Here is an 18,321-nt window from a genome sequence, read left to right on the forward strand (position 1 = left end):
ATTCTGTGATCCTGTCTATCTCTGATGTTGCTCTCTGTCCGTCCGTTTGGGAAATGAGTGTCTCTCAAAAATGGTTGTCCGTAAAACAAAAGAGTCCCTATCTCGCGTGAACTCTAGGGAGTTTACATATATCATCGGATCTATGCGAAAGTTTCTTCGATTGATTGAAACCTTGTTATCAGTATCGTCGCAACGACCGTTTCTGTCGCTTAAATACTAGCAACGTGTATTAACGAAACAAATTATTCGTTTCAGAAAGCCGAAACCACCTTTCTAGCTACCCGTACACACTTCTCACTCGTAATTGCCATTTTACGATTCTCCTAATGGAATCATTACGAGTGTTCCCGGTATCCCCGCGGGAAACCAGGGCTACGATATTCGCTTATTTCGTTCGTAGCTCGACGACTATAATCGTCGCGGAAACAAAGAGGACAATTAAAAGTGGCGCAGATACGAGGAAGCGTTCTGCGGAAGAAAAACGAGAGAGTAAAAAAAGAGGAAAAAGGAAGTGTATAAAAGTAGACGGATGAAAAAAAAGTCGGAGGAACGATTAAACGAGCAGCGAATAAACGTTGGGGCGAGCATTGGCTGCAAATTGAGATAACCGGTGAACCCGTTCGTTCTGCACCCTGCGTGGTGTCGGTATAATACCGCATTAGAGTGTATTGTATGACGATCAGGTAGGATTTACACCCTCGGAATTGCGGCTTAAGGGCCAGAGATTTCCATATTCGCGGCGTTGCGTCGCCCGCCAGCGAATCGTGACTTTGTCCAGTCGTTCTTCGTGCTCGTGTTGGAATTGGCCGGCGCGAGGTTTTACGGTGGTCGAAAGGAACCATGGGGACCGAGATTAAGCAATGAAGTAGAATTAACGGAGCGAAACGTGCCAGACGTATGGGAAATTATACCGTGCATGGTTTATATGTTGTGCGTATTCAGGCTGATGTTACGTTTATGATACTTTTAGATGTTATTCCCAAGAATAGAATATCAAAGTGCTCGTTGTACATCGGATTACGTCGTCGGAAAAGTTTCTTTTTTTTAATAAGGAGACAGTGGACAACATTTTCCGTTTTATATTATTTTATCGAATTACGTATGATCCATTTTGTTTTATCAAGATAAAAATCACAACGTTAGACAGATTAGGTTTCATGTTTGTATAACGATACGTTTTTGTAAAAGACGTGTCTGTAAAAGAAAGACACTTCCCGGACAACCTAATAATATATTCGTACTTGGAATTTCATTATTATATAATTACGTCGCGTTTGAAAGGGTAGAATTGTCGCTAATTGGGAAGAAAAACGAGCAATATGAAATGAGAGATGCGGGAAACGCGTATATGATAAAGAGTTCCTGATATTTTTGTCAGCGTGCTTTTTCATTCTGCAACAAATTCGACGGTCAACGAGTTAATGAATCTAAAAATTCGTACGAATCTCAGTTTCCTAATAATCTGAATCTCAACATACACCCCGTTGCCACGTTGTAACCCATAAATAATCACTAAACGATACTCGAACGTTAAACGATCGCAATCACGCTAGCTCGTGTCGTAATAAATCAAAGCAGGCGTCGATTAAACTTCTCCCACCTCTTATCCGATTCTGTCGCCCCGAATAATCCCACGATTCCCCTAAATACCCTGTAAAAAGTACAGAAGGGTCGCGAACCCAAACGGAATCGGTCTCATTTCCAGTGACGCGAATCAGACGTTTGACGAATCGTAGAAAAACGTTGGATGGGAAAGACGACGATTGTAAAAATCCAGACCAATCGATCAGCATCGATCAAAGTGTCTTACAAGGTGGAGGACGTACGATTTAGCCAAGCAACTAAATGTATTCCTTTGTAGCTAATCGTTCGCGATTATCTCGGATAGGATCTGTAATATTTGAAATATTTGTTGCGAGCATACGCTTCGTAAAGTTCACGTACTTCTTCTATTTCTTCTTTTTTTTTTTTTTCTTTCAAATTGGTACGGGAACAGGTTTCGCAGTTACGCTGAAACGACGTAATTTAACCGAGTGTTTCTGCATCGCGCTAGAATTTCCCAACAAGAGGCTTTTCTATTCAAGTGCGAAGCTTTTGCTCCGGTTGGCTTCGTTTTGTGGAAAGGGTTCAACGCTGTAATACCGTGGAATTGCCTTCGTTACCAGCGATTCACGATCCCACCGATACGTGTTTCGTTTAAGGATAATAATTTGTGAAAATTAAAACACATTCACCACACGCGTCTGCCTTTGCGCTCGGAGAAACGCTTTTTATTCTCCGTTACATCATCCTATTAACGCAAGGATATTGAACGAAACAATGGGAAAAATGCTTGATAGGACGATGATAAAAAGTTTGACGCGACAACGAGGGAAAACTGATCAGTCTTTTAACTCTTTACTTCGAAAGTATCGCGAACACCAACGCGCTCGTACGTCCTATCAATTTGTATCATTCACGAGAGCTTTCAATCAGACCGAGTTTCGAAAATAACGAGAAACAATTCGATCCAGGCGCTTGCCACGAGTTTCAGACCGACACATCGCAAGCATCGATCACGTGCGTTTCTCAATTTTTCCGGCAACCCTATTTTTTCACTGCAGTGGCGCATGAGGACACGACGGGGGTCCGAAGAGGATTCGCGAAGGGGTTCGCCGCGTACTGGAGTTTCGAGTGTAATTTAATTTGAAATGCAGACTGACACACAACGGCGTTTCAAGTTAAACGGATTAAACGAGGACGTGCGACGCGTGTTAAACACCCTCGCAGCCAATTACGAATCCCTTAATTACGAGCCGCCGAAAGTATTTCACAGTCGTTGCAATTTCCCGATCACTCGATTGCTTGCGTCATTTCGTGCGCCGAAATTACAAAATTTCATTATAGGACATTAATTCGCTGTAACGCAATATACTAATTATTTTCCGACAATTTTACTAACGTCGTGTCCGTCGGAAAAACTGAACTTTCAGTCTTCCGTTGAATGGTTCGAAGATATCCGATCATTTTTGACAAGATATGTTTCAATTACAAAATTAAAAGTGGAAAACGTAAATACGACGTAACGTCGTTTATAACACAAATGAAACGAAGCGTAAAATGTTGAGATCCATGTCGAAGAGATTGGCAATTCGAACAACGAGTTAATAAATTATCAATTAACTAAACGACGCGCTTATGTGATTTTAGTAAAATAAATCTCAAGTATCAACATACCAAAATATGTCAAACCATTCAAAAGATATTGCCAATTATTAAAAAGCAATCATTTTCATGTACGAAAAAAAAAAAAGAAAAAAATAATTCGGTCTAAATAGAATAAAAGATCTCGTTACGAGTACCAACTCTTCCGACTCGTCGTTGGCAAACTATACAACCATTAGCGAAGACCTTCGAACGTCAACGCGATTATTAAGCAAGAAGGAAGATCTCTTACTCACCTGTACATGATGTAGCTGCGTGAGCTGATGATGCTGCAGCGGATTTGGCGGAGGCGTGCTCGGCGAGCTGACAACCTGAACGGTTCCATGCTGCTGCAGATACGGTTCCAGGAAGACATCGCTCCTACGAACAGAGAAAATAGACCGTCTCCGTTTAGTCTCGTTTCGTTAATTAGCCTCCTTCTGTCAGACGTCCGCTAGAATTCGCCTGGACAAATAAGTAACGCGATTTCGAGCCGCTTTCACGCGGTTAGAAAGACTATTAGCATTCCGTACGTACATCGCGTCGTCGTTGTACGACTATAATTAACAACTTTCAGTTTGTTCAAATTGCATGGATCGCATCTGTGAACTCGTTTCAATATGGCACGTTGTACGATACTGATTGTTAGTTTTGTAAATCTCCCAGATTGTATGACATAAATAGACAACATTCTTGTTCCGTTACATCAAGCAACTGTTCAGCCACGGCATTTTCTCGATAAACTTCCTTCGACAGAATTCTTGGAAATTCATCGCGAGGAATTATTACACCGAGTATCTCGTTTTAATTCGTCGATGCAATTGTTTAGAAAAATGTACGAAATGGAGCGATCTGTATAAGATCCAGCCTGTTTACGCGTCTATCTGTCTCCTGTTTTTCACTCAACGTACCCATCCTTAATCCGCATCACTGGAAAAATAAATCCAAATCCTTTGATCGCGCGAGAAACGTCTTCTTGAATGCACGTAAGCTCGTCTTTACGTTCGTCGATCCATTCACCCGGTAAATACTATATTTTCTTGCGTTCCATTTCCACACCAAAAACCTTCTAACGTGGGATGGCGAAAGAGGAAGCGGAGGCAAACATAAAAGTGTCCTACTACCGTCCAATTTTCTATGACGAAGCGATGGTACATGGGTACAGAATTCTCGTTACCTGCGCCATTGCACTGCTGCAGGTAATCGCTTAGAAACTCACGAGTAAATTCTCCGCATCGGGGCGCCTCCGTTCTGAGGGGACAATACACGCTTTGTAAACAGACCTCTGTACCCTAGCGTAATTTCCGCCGAGCTGATTCAGAGAAACTGCGGTCTCTGTGACGAGAACAGACCTAATTGATCCCGGGATTCCTCCCTTAGGGATCATCGTTGAAACAAAGATAGGATTTTAGAGAAATTCGAACAAATTTGAAGTTTCGTGGCGTGATTTCGAGGATTACGTGAATCTTCGTCTATTTATCTTTTCTTGCTAATTCGTTAGAGTTAAATGGGTCGAGTAAATTTAAGTAGTTTCAGTGATTTTGCTTGGAGCTTCGAGCTTTTGCTTAGCAGGTGGAAAATATTTTGATACGCGTAGCATCCAAGAAGATTAATTTGCTAACACTGAGTAAAAGTTACGAGACATTTTTAATTATTAAACGAGAATGATACTTAATAATCGCGTGTATTATAAGGAAAATTAACTTACGTTACGTTTTGAAAATTTTATCACAGATCGATTGCATTGAAATCTACGTTTCAAGTCCGTTACCTGTAGGAACTTACAGACGGAATGAACGTAGCGAACCATCGATCGAATCGTCTTAGCGTTCGTCGAGCTTAACAAGCGTCCACGAGACATCGTAGCATCTCGAAATTAACGTCGACTTAACGAAGCCTCCGGTATCCGCTAATTATACCGATAATCCGTACTCGTGTAAAGAGATTCGAAGCCCACCGGTACCGACGGTGCTCCGACTCTTAATTAATGATCTCATTAGAGTCCGAAAAGTCCCTTAATGACCTATCTTACGGCCATGTCCAACCCTTATCCTCCCACAACCCTTTCGATTCTCTTCCTACGCTATTTTTCAACGTTTCTAAATTTTTCTCGCCCGTCTCGTATTCTTTTCTTCTCTCTGCTTACAGTTTCATCAATTTGTTTATCACCTGCTTCGTGATCGAGTCGAGGTCAGCTGTCTCGAACAAAGAAACCAGTGTGTGTATGCGTTCTCCGGCGAATGGGAACGACGTATCGCGTTGCGTATCGCAAGCTAATTACGCCACGTAGTAGTCACCACGCGTCAGAATCTAGAGAGTAAGTGGCGCGTTACGCGGAAACGCTAGGCGTTAGATTAACGACGCAAGTTTTTATGCGTTCTGCAGTATTTACACATTTCCTGGGAAGCTTCGAGTACCAGGGCTTTACCATTAATAGCTTTGAGCGCAGATGCTTGGCCGTAGTTGCCAATGGAAAAGTAGAAATCTTTTATAGGAATTCGAGGATATCTACGTTGATACGACGTTCCTTATAATTCGAGCTTTCAGTTCGTTTCCATGACTTTTTCATATTTATTCGAAACAATTTTCTCACGTTACAATTTCTAATACCAGTGGACTTTTTCGCGAGGGAATAATCGGCAGAGTTACGCGAACCATTTAACCGCGAACGGCACGCTTCACAAACGGTATTATTTCGAGCAAACTTTGTCGCAATTCCCGAGCTGAATATCGAATGAAGGGGCGTTGACGTATGCAAAGTCGCCGACTAACACCCCCTACACGTCCGGCGCTCTATTGTCCTCTGCGTTTGACAGCTAGACGGCTTGTCTCGGACCTTGTCTGCCCCAAACTATCGCGTTCGTGCTCCAACATCGCTCTCGGGACCGTATACGAATCTCTGTGAGGGAGCCGGAGAAATTTTCGTTGCGTTTCGATCGATCTAAAGGAGGACAAACGCTTGACAACGGATACGAATCGGGGAGTCAAAGTAGCAAATGGCGCAAGTGTCAGAGGTGAAGATTTTCCGCGTGGCTTCGAGTTGAGAATCGTAGCGATCCGAGTTAAAATTCTTTCAATTTCTGCAAGCGTCGTTCCCTTAGTTTCGATTATCGATTAATATTAAGTTACATTAAGTTACAACAAGTCGAAGAAAATATAACGAATTTTTCAAACAATAAACGCGAAACGAAGATTAACGGTAAACTAACTTACGCCACTATGATTTTCAGTCGGTATGTTTGTGAATTTTTACATCTACTTATGCTATTTTGTTTGTTTTTGTATAATGCACGGGTGTCCTGATTTTTAGAAACTTTGACGACTCCTGTCGAAAACTTTGTTAATAAACAATTTTAATTTATAACGTGGTATTAATCGAGCTGTGGCTAATTAAGCCGATTGCACTTTTACTTTTTCCGATCACAACGAAATTGAGATTTAGCGTTTCGATTCTCTGGCGACAGTCTTCGGGAGTAAAATAAATGATTGTAGCACTCGTACTTTATCAATGAGATTTATATCCTCCGCTAAAGAAGCAGCTTTTCATGTTTTTGGCAGCCACGTCGTTTATCACTTGCATGCTATAACTATCCGAAACGCGATAGCAATTGTAACCGATGATACAGCAAATTTGAACGAACAAATGACGACTTTATCGATGTAGATTCTCTATGATCGTAGAACGCTTCAAGTGCTCATAGAAGAAATAAATGGTCAGGGAGAGTTCGATTTAATGAAATGAAACGAGCTCGAGATGATTACTGGTGCACGATAATTGCTCGCTCTTGGTATTGATACAGGTTCGAAGTTCTAATCGTTTCTAGCGATCTCAATTATACAAGATGATTCTAAAGTTCAGAATTCTTCACGTAGCGTTTGTAACAGATCAAGCGGAACTGCGATACTTCCTTAAAATTATCAGATTGAATGAACCATTTTCTTCGAAGATATTAATTACATCGATAATTCTCTGGACTACGTCGATCGTTCGACAACTGCATTTGACATGTCTCTATTAATTCTTAACGGTCGATAATTATCGAACCGCAAACGGATACTAATTATGCATGGCGACGAACAAAGATATTCGTACAACTCAAATTTTGCTATTACGATTCCTCGTGCAATTTTATAGATTACATCCCTTCGAATATTATAAGAAGAAGTTTGGGTATTTCGCATATTTCTGCATATTACGTACATCCTGCTAATTGTAATTATTTAATTACAAGGATGTTACTCATACCGTTATTCTGCAGACCCAAGGACCCACCATATACTCTAACGATAGTTTAATGTCTAACGTATATAGATGGGTTAATCGGTCTGCATTAAAATTACGGGACGTGGAGTCCCAAAAAGTACTTTACGTTTACAGCGGGCTATTCACCACTACCTGGAATTTATTACATGCTGGTAATAATCACGAATAAAACTGGTATCTGCCATACGGAAAGAGCGGATGTGTATACAAAGAAAAAAAGAGACTTCATCCCAAAAAACAATATCATCCACTACCTAAGACGGTAGAAAGTCTCCTACTCCTGAGACGGCGAAAGAACGAACTGTGAGTCGAGTCTAGGCCAGTCTGTGCCACACATCTCCCGGGTTCCTTTGGCTCTTCAAGCCCTCGCGACAGTCAAGTCAACTGTTCGTACGACAATCGGGCATTCATATTAACTCTACGTTCCGTCTAAGTAATCAAATTCACCGACTTCGCTTGCGTATGAGAGTGTGTATCCGTGCAAAATAGAAATAAATATATATATTAATAAAACTGTAGACTACAGTTTTATTCCAACTGAACTACCCCTATTATCCCAAAAGAAATACGGGGATCGACCTGCTCGTGGTGTCGATTGATACAATCGTAACGGGAATTTACGACTCCCGTTGACGCGCCTCCTCGCGAACGCCTCTCCCCGCGATTGGCCGAATTTACAAAGGATATTTAAGTTTGTAAAAACGTGTCAAATCTATGTAATATATAGAAACACATGAAGCATTGCGGATAAAATATTTATCTTAAAATTGAAATTTAATGGGCTACAAGTTTTTGCTTACTTCGTTATACTCGTAAACGCGCGAATTTGCATAAACGTGCACGCAATGTTCCCACGATAAACGAATTGAAATATAATAATTTAACAGTAATATCTTCACAGCGCAGCCTTCTAACCTTTTAGGGTTAATTAGTACGACAAACAGACCTCCTTTTTGTACTTAGTCTAATTGCCAGCCTGTTTCAAAAATTCATTCATCATTCGCTGATCCGTGAAATCCAGTCACCATCTGTCCATGGTTCGGCAATTAAAAGCTGGTCTTTCGGGGCATAAATCATCGTCGAGGAAACGGCGTTGACGTTCGCCCGTTCTATATTTTATTTTTCTTTCGACGAGTATCAAGAGACGATTTGTTACGTCGCGACGCGACGTATCGATTTTTCCGCCGCAGCGATATCTGCCGGACGTCATTGATTAATTTTACGCCGTGGATTAATTGACTGCTCGAAGAGTTTTCAGTCGCACGCGCCGCCACGTTCCTGCTTCCGAAACACACACACACACATATACAGGTGTATCGATTTAATTAGACAGGAAACATGCGCCGAAAAAGCCGGTCGGTCAACATATACGGAAGTACCCGAGGTTTTCCACTCGCGTGATTTAATTGGCAAATCAGCTCCGACTATTTTTAGATACCGGTGAAACACATGAAACATTCATGCGGTAGAATATTTCACTTGCCAGTTTTTAGATCATTTGGTAGTTTCCAACGAGCCTGCAAAAACTATCGTGCGAGAGACATAAACAATTTCTGAAATTCCCTTCTATCGCTCAGCACCCAAGCCTGATCCCAAACAAACCCACGATAATGTCTATAACGATGATTTATCATCGGCTGGAAACTAAAAAACGAAGCCAAACAAATAATTCTTCGAAGCAAAAGCACATTTCCCTTTCTTACCAAATGTCAGAACCCTTACATATAAAGACTTGTACCAGTTGCTAGAACAGTCGATCTGAAAATAACAAAGGGCCAACGACGCGGAAGTTACGTTCCTGATTCGGGCACCAGGAACGTGTTCGTCGTCTGCGGGATCGGACGGGGGTTGCCATGACGACTGGGGAGGTTCTCAACACGTGGTCCAGCAACGGCCTCGTAAGGGTAAAAGGGGGATTTTTACGTATTAACGAGCGACCCTGTGCATCGTGCTTGCAACGGCGGATGCGTTCTTGCGTCTGGAGAAGTTCAAGGGACGAAGCTTCCATCTCGAGGAACGCGTCTCAAAGGCGAGGATTCTCGAGTGGTGGAGCTGGCCGCTCAAAGGAACGCGACCAACGAACGACTCTTCGTTCTTTCAAGCGATATGGCCCTCGTGTTTTCGACCAGTCTTCCTGCCTCGAGATGTTAAGTTCGTTGCAGTTAACAGAAAGGGCGGCTAATTGTTACGAGCTTCGAGGGTTGAGATTGCTATTTATGGAAGTGGGTTGTTGCTGTCGTGATCGACAAAGAGTACGTGTGTACGTATTTATTAAATTCAGATTTTTGCAACCCTGAAATAGGCTTGGGTTACCATCTACTCCTTCCTATTTTGGTTACCATTATTTGGTCACCGTAAAAAGAATAAAAGGCGTACGTATGTACGTATTTATTAAATTCAGATTTTTGCAACTCTGAAATAGGCTTGGGTTACCATCTACTCCTTCCTATTTTGGTTACCATTATTTGGTCACCGTAAAAAGAATAAAAAGTGTACGTATGTACGTATTTATTAAATTCAGATTTTTCCAGCTCTGAAATAGGCTTGGATTATCATCTACTCCTTCTTATTTTGGTTACCATTATTTGGTCACCGTAAAAAGAATAAAAAGTGTACGTATGTATATATTTATTAAATTCAGATTTTTGCAACTCTGAAATAGGCTTGGGTTACCATCTACTCCTTCCTATTTTGGTTACCATTATTTGGTCACCATAAAAAGAGAGAGAGAGAAAAAATATAACGAGATAGGAGGCGAGAAAATTTTACAAAGTTCGAAATTTCATTTAAAGAGTGAACTATTCGAGGCATTCTAATTTTATGTAAAATTAGTATAAGGTGGGGAAGATAGGGAATGCGTTTTAAATGGTATGTTATTTCGATTCCGAACTCTAATCCAATTCACCGGCTGCTATTGAACTCGGGCCAATCGGGCCTGGTATTCCTGCAAAACCTTGAATCGTCGCCAATGGGGGCGGTTCAGAAATTCTTAGGCAGTCAGCAGAAAGCATCTCCTTTTTTAGTCTTATCGTTGCGATAAATTAAACGTACCAGGTACATACACTTTAATTAATCGCGAAGAAAATCCCAGTTACATTTGCTAGTCGTTCCAAAGAAAATTATTATCGTTTTCAAGATTTCTTTCATGTTGTCTCAAGCATTTTTGCAATCTCTTGTCAATTACGTTGAATCGTTTCCACCTGTTTCTGACAAAAAAATCCGTATAAATTTACATTTGAAGGAAAAGCGAACTTTTCGAGGAAACACTCTCGTTCGTTTAACGCTATCTTCGAGAAAAAGAAGCAGCACGAAACAGAGAGGAAACTCATTTCTTCTCAGGAGAGTACTAATTTCATTAATTAGAGAAGGGTTAAAATGTAAAATGGAGATTGCATTCTTTCGCAAGCATCGCGACGCTTCTCTAAGGTCTTTTCGGAAGACGCTTTCTGTGCGAAGTTTAAAGAAATTCTCAGCCTCTAAAAGAACCTTCGCTTCCTCTTTTCTTCCACCTCTTGCATCCTTCACATCGTGTAAACGAGGAAAGTTTCACTAACAAGAATAGACGTAAGCTTTCTAACAAATTAGAGTGGTTTCTTCTCAGTTCATAAAAATCACGAAATAATTTTAATAGAATGAAATTATAATACAATAAATCCTGTTAATTAGCAGAACGAAACAATTAAGAAGAATTATCTTTTATATTGACATGTAAATCGAATTTTTGAGGCAAATTTTAAAACAGTTAATATTTAAATAAGATTGTCAAACGAAGTGTGATGATTTTCAAGTTAAATTTTTTAACAGACTCTTTGGATAGAATGCTTTAAATTTTCATGCTAAATTTTAAAATAGGATTTTCGAATGCAATATTTTAACTATTCCAAACTAATATTTAACTAAGTCAAATCTTACAAAAGATAGAATTCCCGTAAGAAAAATGTAAATTTTCGATGGAAGGATTTTTTGAATCAAAAATCAATTTTAATATTTTTGAATAAAATTTTCGCGAATTTTATTTACACTTTCGAAACCTTTTTCGGTAGTAAAGTTTATGATCGATCATTTTCTTGCGCGAATCCTCTCCTAGTTGAACACTCCTGGTTGTTTCGTAGCTTTTGCTTCTATTGAATGAAGGTTAGAAAAAAGAAAAAAAAAAAAAAGAAAAAGACAAAATCAGCTGATTCGATGGCTTCGAACGCGCGTCCTATGATGCATAAAAGACGTTCTTCTTTTTTTCTCACGGAGAGAAAACACGATAGACGGCGTGCACATATTTTTCCGGTCAACGATCATCGTGATCGACAACTCTTTTCTAATTCTCTTTTCCTCTCACGCTGAGCATGAAACCGTTTCTCGTGACTCAGCATCGTTTAAAACGAACGTTTCTTACTTTTTCTCGACGCACCGCTGTCAATGGAAAGTTCTATAACTGTTACGCTAATTATTTGGGGCAATTAGATGCGATTTCGTTACAAGAAATCAACCACGCTCAATTGAATCTTTCGACTTTCTTTTATATTTCGCGGAATAATAATTATCGCGCAAATTTTCTTTATGTAAAATAAAACATCGTCGTCGTTCGTTCTTACTTTTCGTTCGTCATGGAGTTAACACCGGAGAATTTTAATTTGCCAGAGAAATTCATTTTTTCAGAATGAATTGTATGGTTCGAATTTTAATTTCTATTTAATGCATTTTCTCCCGGATTGTTTTTTTTCTTTTTTTTTTAAGGATTCTTTGGATATTATACGTTTCAATTCGGAATTTAATTAAGATTTAATTAGTCCCAATTCGCGCTAGGATTTCAGCTACGGCGTATAACTTCAAATGTAACTTGTACAGCTTCGCTCACTTTTTATTTACGTTCGCTGTACTTTCTCCTATAATTTCACGAGCTGATTCTACACGAAAATTAGCACAACTATAAGAAATTTATTGCGAGTAACATCGTAGGTAAATTGCAGCAATATGATCGTGATAATATCATTTTTGAATTTTAAATCTCTTTAATATATCTTAGGCATATATTGACGCATACACTGTCACAAAACAAATATTTTCTTCAAACGATTTAATTAAATTCCAATAGCAAGTCATGAACCAAATTATACGTTCCCATATACGACTCAACCTCTTGCCCATAAACGATTCTAACAAATTATCTTTTACAAATAATAACGCAAGATATGTTCTTTCTCCGATCTAAAAAGATATCCACAAAAACATGAGAACTTCCATAATCGATACCAGACTAACTTCTCTAACTTTTCCGCCTGGCTCACATTTTACGACGAAAAGTTTCTATTAATCCAACTTCCTAACCGAGTTGTCGGCGCTCTAAGAATCGCGTGGCTCATCGGTGGAGATTAAATCGACCGGAAGCGGCGTGTTCCATCCGGATATTGGCGGAAGCCCGTTCACGAAAGGGATTAATTTACGTTCGTAAGGAGCAAAACGCGATCGTGTTCGATCCAATCCCAAGAATGGGTCGAAGAAATCGTATTTCCCTCGCTGTGTTGGCTTATTCGTGAAATTTTCCGGTAAATCGCGAATATTCGATGACCCGTGCAACTGTGCGCTACAATTTTGCGCATGAAATGACTTAAAGGAAGAAATACAGTGCTTGTTTTTTTGGAGGAATATTGGGACTGAGAGTTTTATGTTGTCTTTTTAGATGAACACCGATTTTGGGAAATCGTTTTCTTCTCGGCAATTTATTGTTTCGCGTATACGACCTTTGTAATCTGTCTAATTAATTTCTAATTTTTTCTTCCTCTCGTTATTTGAAAAAATATTCGATCGAATAAAACAAGTTGCTAATTTTCTCTTGCCCTTTTGGCTGACAAGGACAATTTAAAAAAAAATTGTTTTCGTTTCGTTGGAGAATTCTTCAAGAAAATATTCCATCCGAAAATCGAGTTAGAAGAAGAAGAAGAATTGGTGGGAGCAACAAAGCTAATGTAATTAACTATCTCGTACGCCTATTCATTATTGCATACTAGATAGTGAAAATGACGTTTCGTCATGCATAGAAAGCACAAACGATGATTCCAATGGGAATCAGGCCGATGCTGCTTGAAATAATGGTGTTGTCTCACGCAAAACGGGAAAAATTGGACCGTGAAGTAATCGCGCGATCGGTAGGGTCCTCGATGGAACGAGACAACGCGACGTGTAACCCGGAAATGGTGATGGATCGGTCAAAAATTCCCTGCCCGCTTCCGACGCAAGAAAACGTGTCTCTTTACTTTCGAGTTACGAGCCCGTCAAGATCCATCGTGTTAGGAAGAAACAAAGCTCTTCGAGGAAAGCACTCTGCTGCATTAAGACTAATAGCACGCTTCCTGGTCGTTACTTCATAGAACGTGGCCGTTGCTCGTCTCGATGCCGGGGAAACCATCGGAGACCTTATGTTTTAGAGAGAATTCTTAATGTTTAGCGAGAAGAAATGGTCCACTGTAAGGAAAAAAGATTCTAGACCATAGTTCTAGTTTATTATGTATAGTTCCAGTACTTTTCGAATACCTTTCTCTGAGAAATTATCTTTAGAATTTTGTACAAAAGTGCGTTTGTCTTGGTTTTGCGATGAAATTCTGTTTTATATATTTCTACGTATCTGTAAATATTAAATTGGCAAATCGAAATGTAAATTTCATTCATCTGTCAGTACTTGAGAGTGTCTGAATCTACAGTTGTAATTTTGGCTCTTCTATCTTTATTATACCACGGTATCGAGTGAAACGTACGTATGTAGATATTTGTATATCGTAAAAATATAGCATTTTCAAACTTTTCATTTTCGCATCATACAGAAGGTTGAGAATGTTTTCGCATTGTGTCGCTTTCAAAGCATATCGTACATACGATGACCAGAAACTAAGATGGAAGAATATCAAAGTAAGTGGCGAGTAGGCTACTCCGAACTAAGTTTGAACAGTCAACCTATTCTACTTAAACTTTAGCGATCTCCGCTCTCAAAAATTCGCAAGATTTGATGCGAAACTTGACAGGCAGAAGCTTATACCTTCTCACACGTTCATAAAACCTACTGATAACCTTTTGCTATACTAAATTCCCTCTAATATCGCGTTAATAATAATTTGACGACACACACGAGCGTCTGACGCTTGTTAAGCGGTCAGCTAACCGTCAACACATAGGTAGATCAGGAAGAAGAAGAGGAAACTGAGAAGAAAGAGAGAGAGAGAGAGAGATGGAAAGAAAGAAGGAAAAAGGTGAGTCGAAGGAAGGTAAAGCGCGACTGCCGTACACTGGCCTATCCAATTTCTCATGGAAACCGAAGCCGAAGAAGGCTCTTGGATTACACGAGTGGGAGCAGCAAAGTGATCTTGAGTTACTGTATGTAACACGCGACACTTTACTCGCTAAGTGTACCTCCACGCTCTGTTTCGGTTGTCTCACCGACGTCACCCGTTATATTGTCCTCTTTGGGACCGGAAAGTCGTATGGTTCAAGGCGTTCCTCTTCGATATCTTCTACTGTTGATGGTACAAGGGGAACTCTTTATTTGATAAATAGAAGTAAATAGAGAAATTGTAATGGAAAATATTTCGAAACACGATTATTAGCTGAGGAGTAATTGTAAGAACATGGGGCATCGATTAAGTACATTTAGGTTATTCGACAATAAAGCGTAAATAGATAAATTGTTCTAGAGGATATTTAGAAATATTATTACTACTTTCCTTTGCCAAATTTTCAATCGTAATATATTGTTCATATTAGGTTGTTCGTTTTATAAGGAAATAATAGACGCACAATGCTTTTTTCTTTTACATCAGTTTATTGAATTATGCACGAACGTAATAATAGAAATAGAACGAAATGGATCATACGTAATTCAATAAAATAGTATAAAACAGAAATTGTTGTTCGTCTATTATCACCTTATGAAACGAAAGAAACTTTTCGGGCAACTTAATATTATAATTAATATCACGTTGATTTAATTAATATTACATAACGTGACATCGATGGGACTTGTGTAGTTATTATCTTCATATATCTGGTCTTCTTCGCATAAAAATGAGAGTGGGATATAATTAAATAAAGAATACGAGCAATTAAATTCAAAAGTATACAAATTTATGGACGACGTTCAGTATAGCGTTGCTATAGTTTAAAAGAGTATTTGTGAACGAGTATCTTTATGAAGGTGTTTTGTTTGTTCAGTAAATTTTTCTTGCACTCATTTATACTGTATTACTGTCTCATTTTTCGCTCTATCTTCGTTATTTCCCCGAGCCATCCAAAAAGAAGGTTCTCCTCGAGGGTGAAAAATATCATTAGAGCTCGTCTTTTTCCCGTCGTCCCGGTGACTGTACGTTAACGGGGATTAAGGGGATAGAAGCTTAATCTTTTTCAAAATTCATGATTCCTACCGTGGATGCGCCTGTCAGCTCTAATCTTGGTCGTCCGAGAAAGGAGTCTCTATCCGACTGAATGCTTGACATTTTTATTCCCTCGACAAATTTCTCTCATTTCTTATATCGAAATTTAGAGCGCCGCAACAATTGATTCCATCGAAATTTACTCGACGAAGAAGAAGAAAAAAGGAGAAAAAGGGAAAGAAAAGAAGGGCTGCAAAAATATTCAACTTCAACGATAGTTGCAAACAAGAGAGGAGAGGAGACAAAGAGAGAGAGAAAGAGAGAGAGAGAGAGAGAGAGAACAAAAAGGAAAAAATTCGAATTACAAGGGCAATCGAAACCGTGTTTCTCTCAGTGCGTATATTCGACAGATCGTTTGTCAAACCGAAACAGGCTGATGGAAACAGCGATTCGACGAAGGATACGTTCCATTCTGGAAATTGGTCGGCTGAAACGCGCTGGCCAAATATAGTAATTAGAGGGTACATAATTGCGGGAGTTCGAAATGGTCGGTGATCAAAGGCGAACCGTTTGCCCTTTTCCGTTCATTCGACGTCGCACCGCGCATATTGGGCTTCTGTGCAAAACATTCCACCAAGAATCCACACGAGGGTCTGCGAAAATTTACGCTACGCCCTCCGTTTCCTGTCTGCCATCGTATCTTTAGTCTGTACGAGGACAAATTCTCGATCAGAGGAATAACGACAAAAAATTCCCCGCTTTCGTCCCTTTTCTTTACTTATTTATCGGCTGCTTGTGTACGATCCATGAAATAATGATATTCAACCACTGGCTACGACGGCTTATGTGTCTTGAAAATGAATATACATCAAGCGATGTATCACAGTGTCATTTACTGACATCCTCCGCTAAATCCGAAGGATAGTTGGACATTGAAAAAGTATCTTTCTAGTCTTTTTTCGTTTCACGGAAATGTCCAGGAGATTAGCTGCGACTCCGTTGGGATGATTGGCATCTTTTGTCAAATTGAGAGATTTCTTCCATTATCGTGGGAATGCCGGGTTTCTCGTTGATTTGGCCACATGCCAATCTGCTCTCTCGATGGCTCTCTTAACCTTTGGTTTCGCCATTCTATAATTTTTAAATTACAATCAAACTTGTTGAATGGTTAACTATATTGGGTTCATTGTATCTGAGAAAGATAACTGAGACTTTCTATGGGTTAATATTTTTATCAATTATTTCTGCGCATTGCAATTATTATTATTATTATTATTCATCGCAGATAAGTTTGAAATCGATATTCATACTTGAAATTCCTTGTACAAACTCATCAGTTCCATCCAAAACCTCTCAACCATCGTCCAAACTCACAAACTCCACCATCGTAACCCTCAATTAGTCAAATTCCCCTAAAGGAGCGCACCATCGTCACACTTCTGCCTTAAAACTGTAATCGTTTTACCCAATAAAAAGCAATTCTAATCGCTGTTACCGTCATCCAGGCTACGATATCTGTCCGTGTGGCGACACGTTCCACGGATACAACGCCAAAAGCGCAACAAACAACCGGTCTTAATCGAGCCTCCGGTCATTCCAGTCGTTTCTTTGTTCACCGTAAGGTCCGGATCGCCGTAGACCGATCGGGATTCCGTCGAAATTAAGCGATTGAACCGACTGCTCGGCCTGCAAACGTCGCTTTGTACTTGACCCGTTATCAAAGGCAACCATTATGGCCAGTCCTCCTAGTTGGATTCATGGAAGACCGTGGATTCAAAGGAACTCTGGTTGCAGCCGATATTCATCGCGAAAACGGAGATACTACGTGCCTTGTCTCTTGGCAGAGAACTGCGAGAGAAACGGATGTCGTTCCTTTGGAGAATGGAGAGCGTGGGGCGAGTAGATGTGATTGTCCTTCCGGCTAGGAAGATGTTCTTGTTGATTGAGAAATCGGGGACGGAAGCGTGTTTGTTTCGTGATGATTTCAGGGGGACTTTACGAGTTTATGGCGAGATCGTAAGATTGCGTAAATTCACAGTCTTTGTAGCTACAGATAGAAACATTTTTTATGAATCGAAGACATTTCTAGTAGGATTTTATGAATTACATAGAAGTTTCGTGGATTTTTGTGGACTTTTTCGCGAAGGACAAGATTTTATATTAGATTAGATAGGATTAAGGGTAAGCTTTGACGAATAAAATTATATTTGAAATATCGCGCAAAATTTCTCTTTTACGTCTATGATATAGGTTTGCGATGATTTCATACTATATCGTAGATACGTTGTGGAGAATTATATCGAGTACGAGCACAACGAGAAAACGCGATATATATCCATATCGCGTTTATATCGATATATATACAAATCATGTGATCTCTCATCTATAACCAGTTTCCAGTGATAATCCCATTTCCAGCAGATAATTATTATCCCTCGTCGAATGACTTAACAACTCGTTTCCCGTAGCAAACGAGTTTGCATGGTCTAATGGTAGTCAGGTTCCTCGATTAACTTAATCAAA

The 18,321-nt window shown here is 39.7% G+C and overlaps 1 protein-coding gene across 15 annotated transcripts in view; it reads right to left on the reverse strand.

Moving 5' to 3' along the window:
* Spri (Src homology 2 domain-containing protein sprint) overlaps positions 1-18,321 on the reverse strand; it is a 209,619-nt gene that overhangs the window by 32,030 nt on the left and 159,268 nt on the right. For all 15 annotated transcript variants that reach the window (XM_072002995.1, XM_072002994.1, XM_072002996.1 and 12 more), the window contains one exon: positions 3,441-3,564. In XM_072002995.1, the coding sequence (XP_071859096.1) occupies positions 3,441-3,564 (124 nt within the window). The remainder of the gene's footprint in view (positions 1-3,440; positions 3,565-18,321) is intronic.

The sequence above is a fragment of the Bombus fervidus genome, chromosome 5 (genome assembly GCF_041682495.2).
Source record: "Bombus fervidus isolate BK054 chromosome 5, iyBomFerv1, whole genome shotgun sequence".
NCBI lineage: Eukaryota > Metazoa > Arthropoda > Insecta > Hymenoptera > Apidae > Bombus > Bombus fervidus.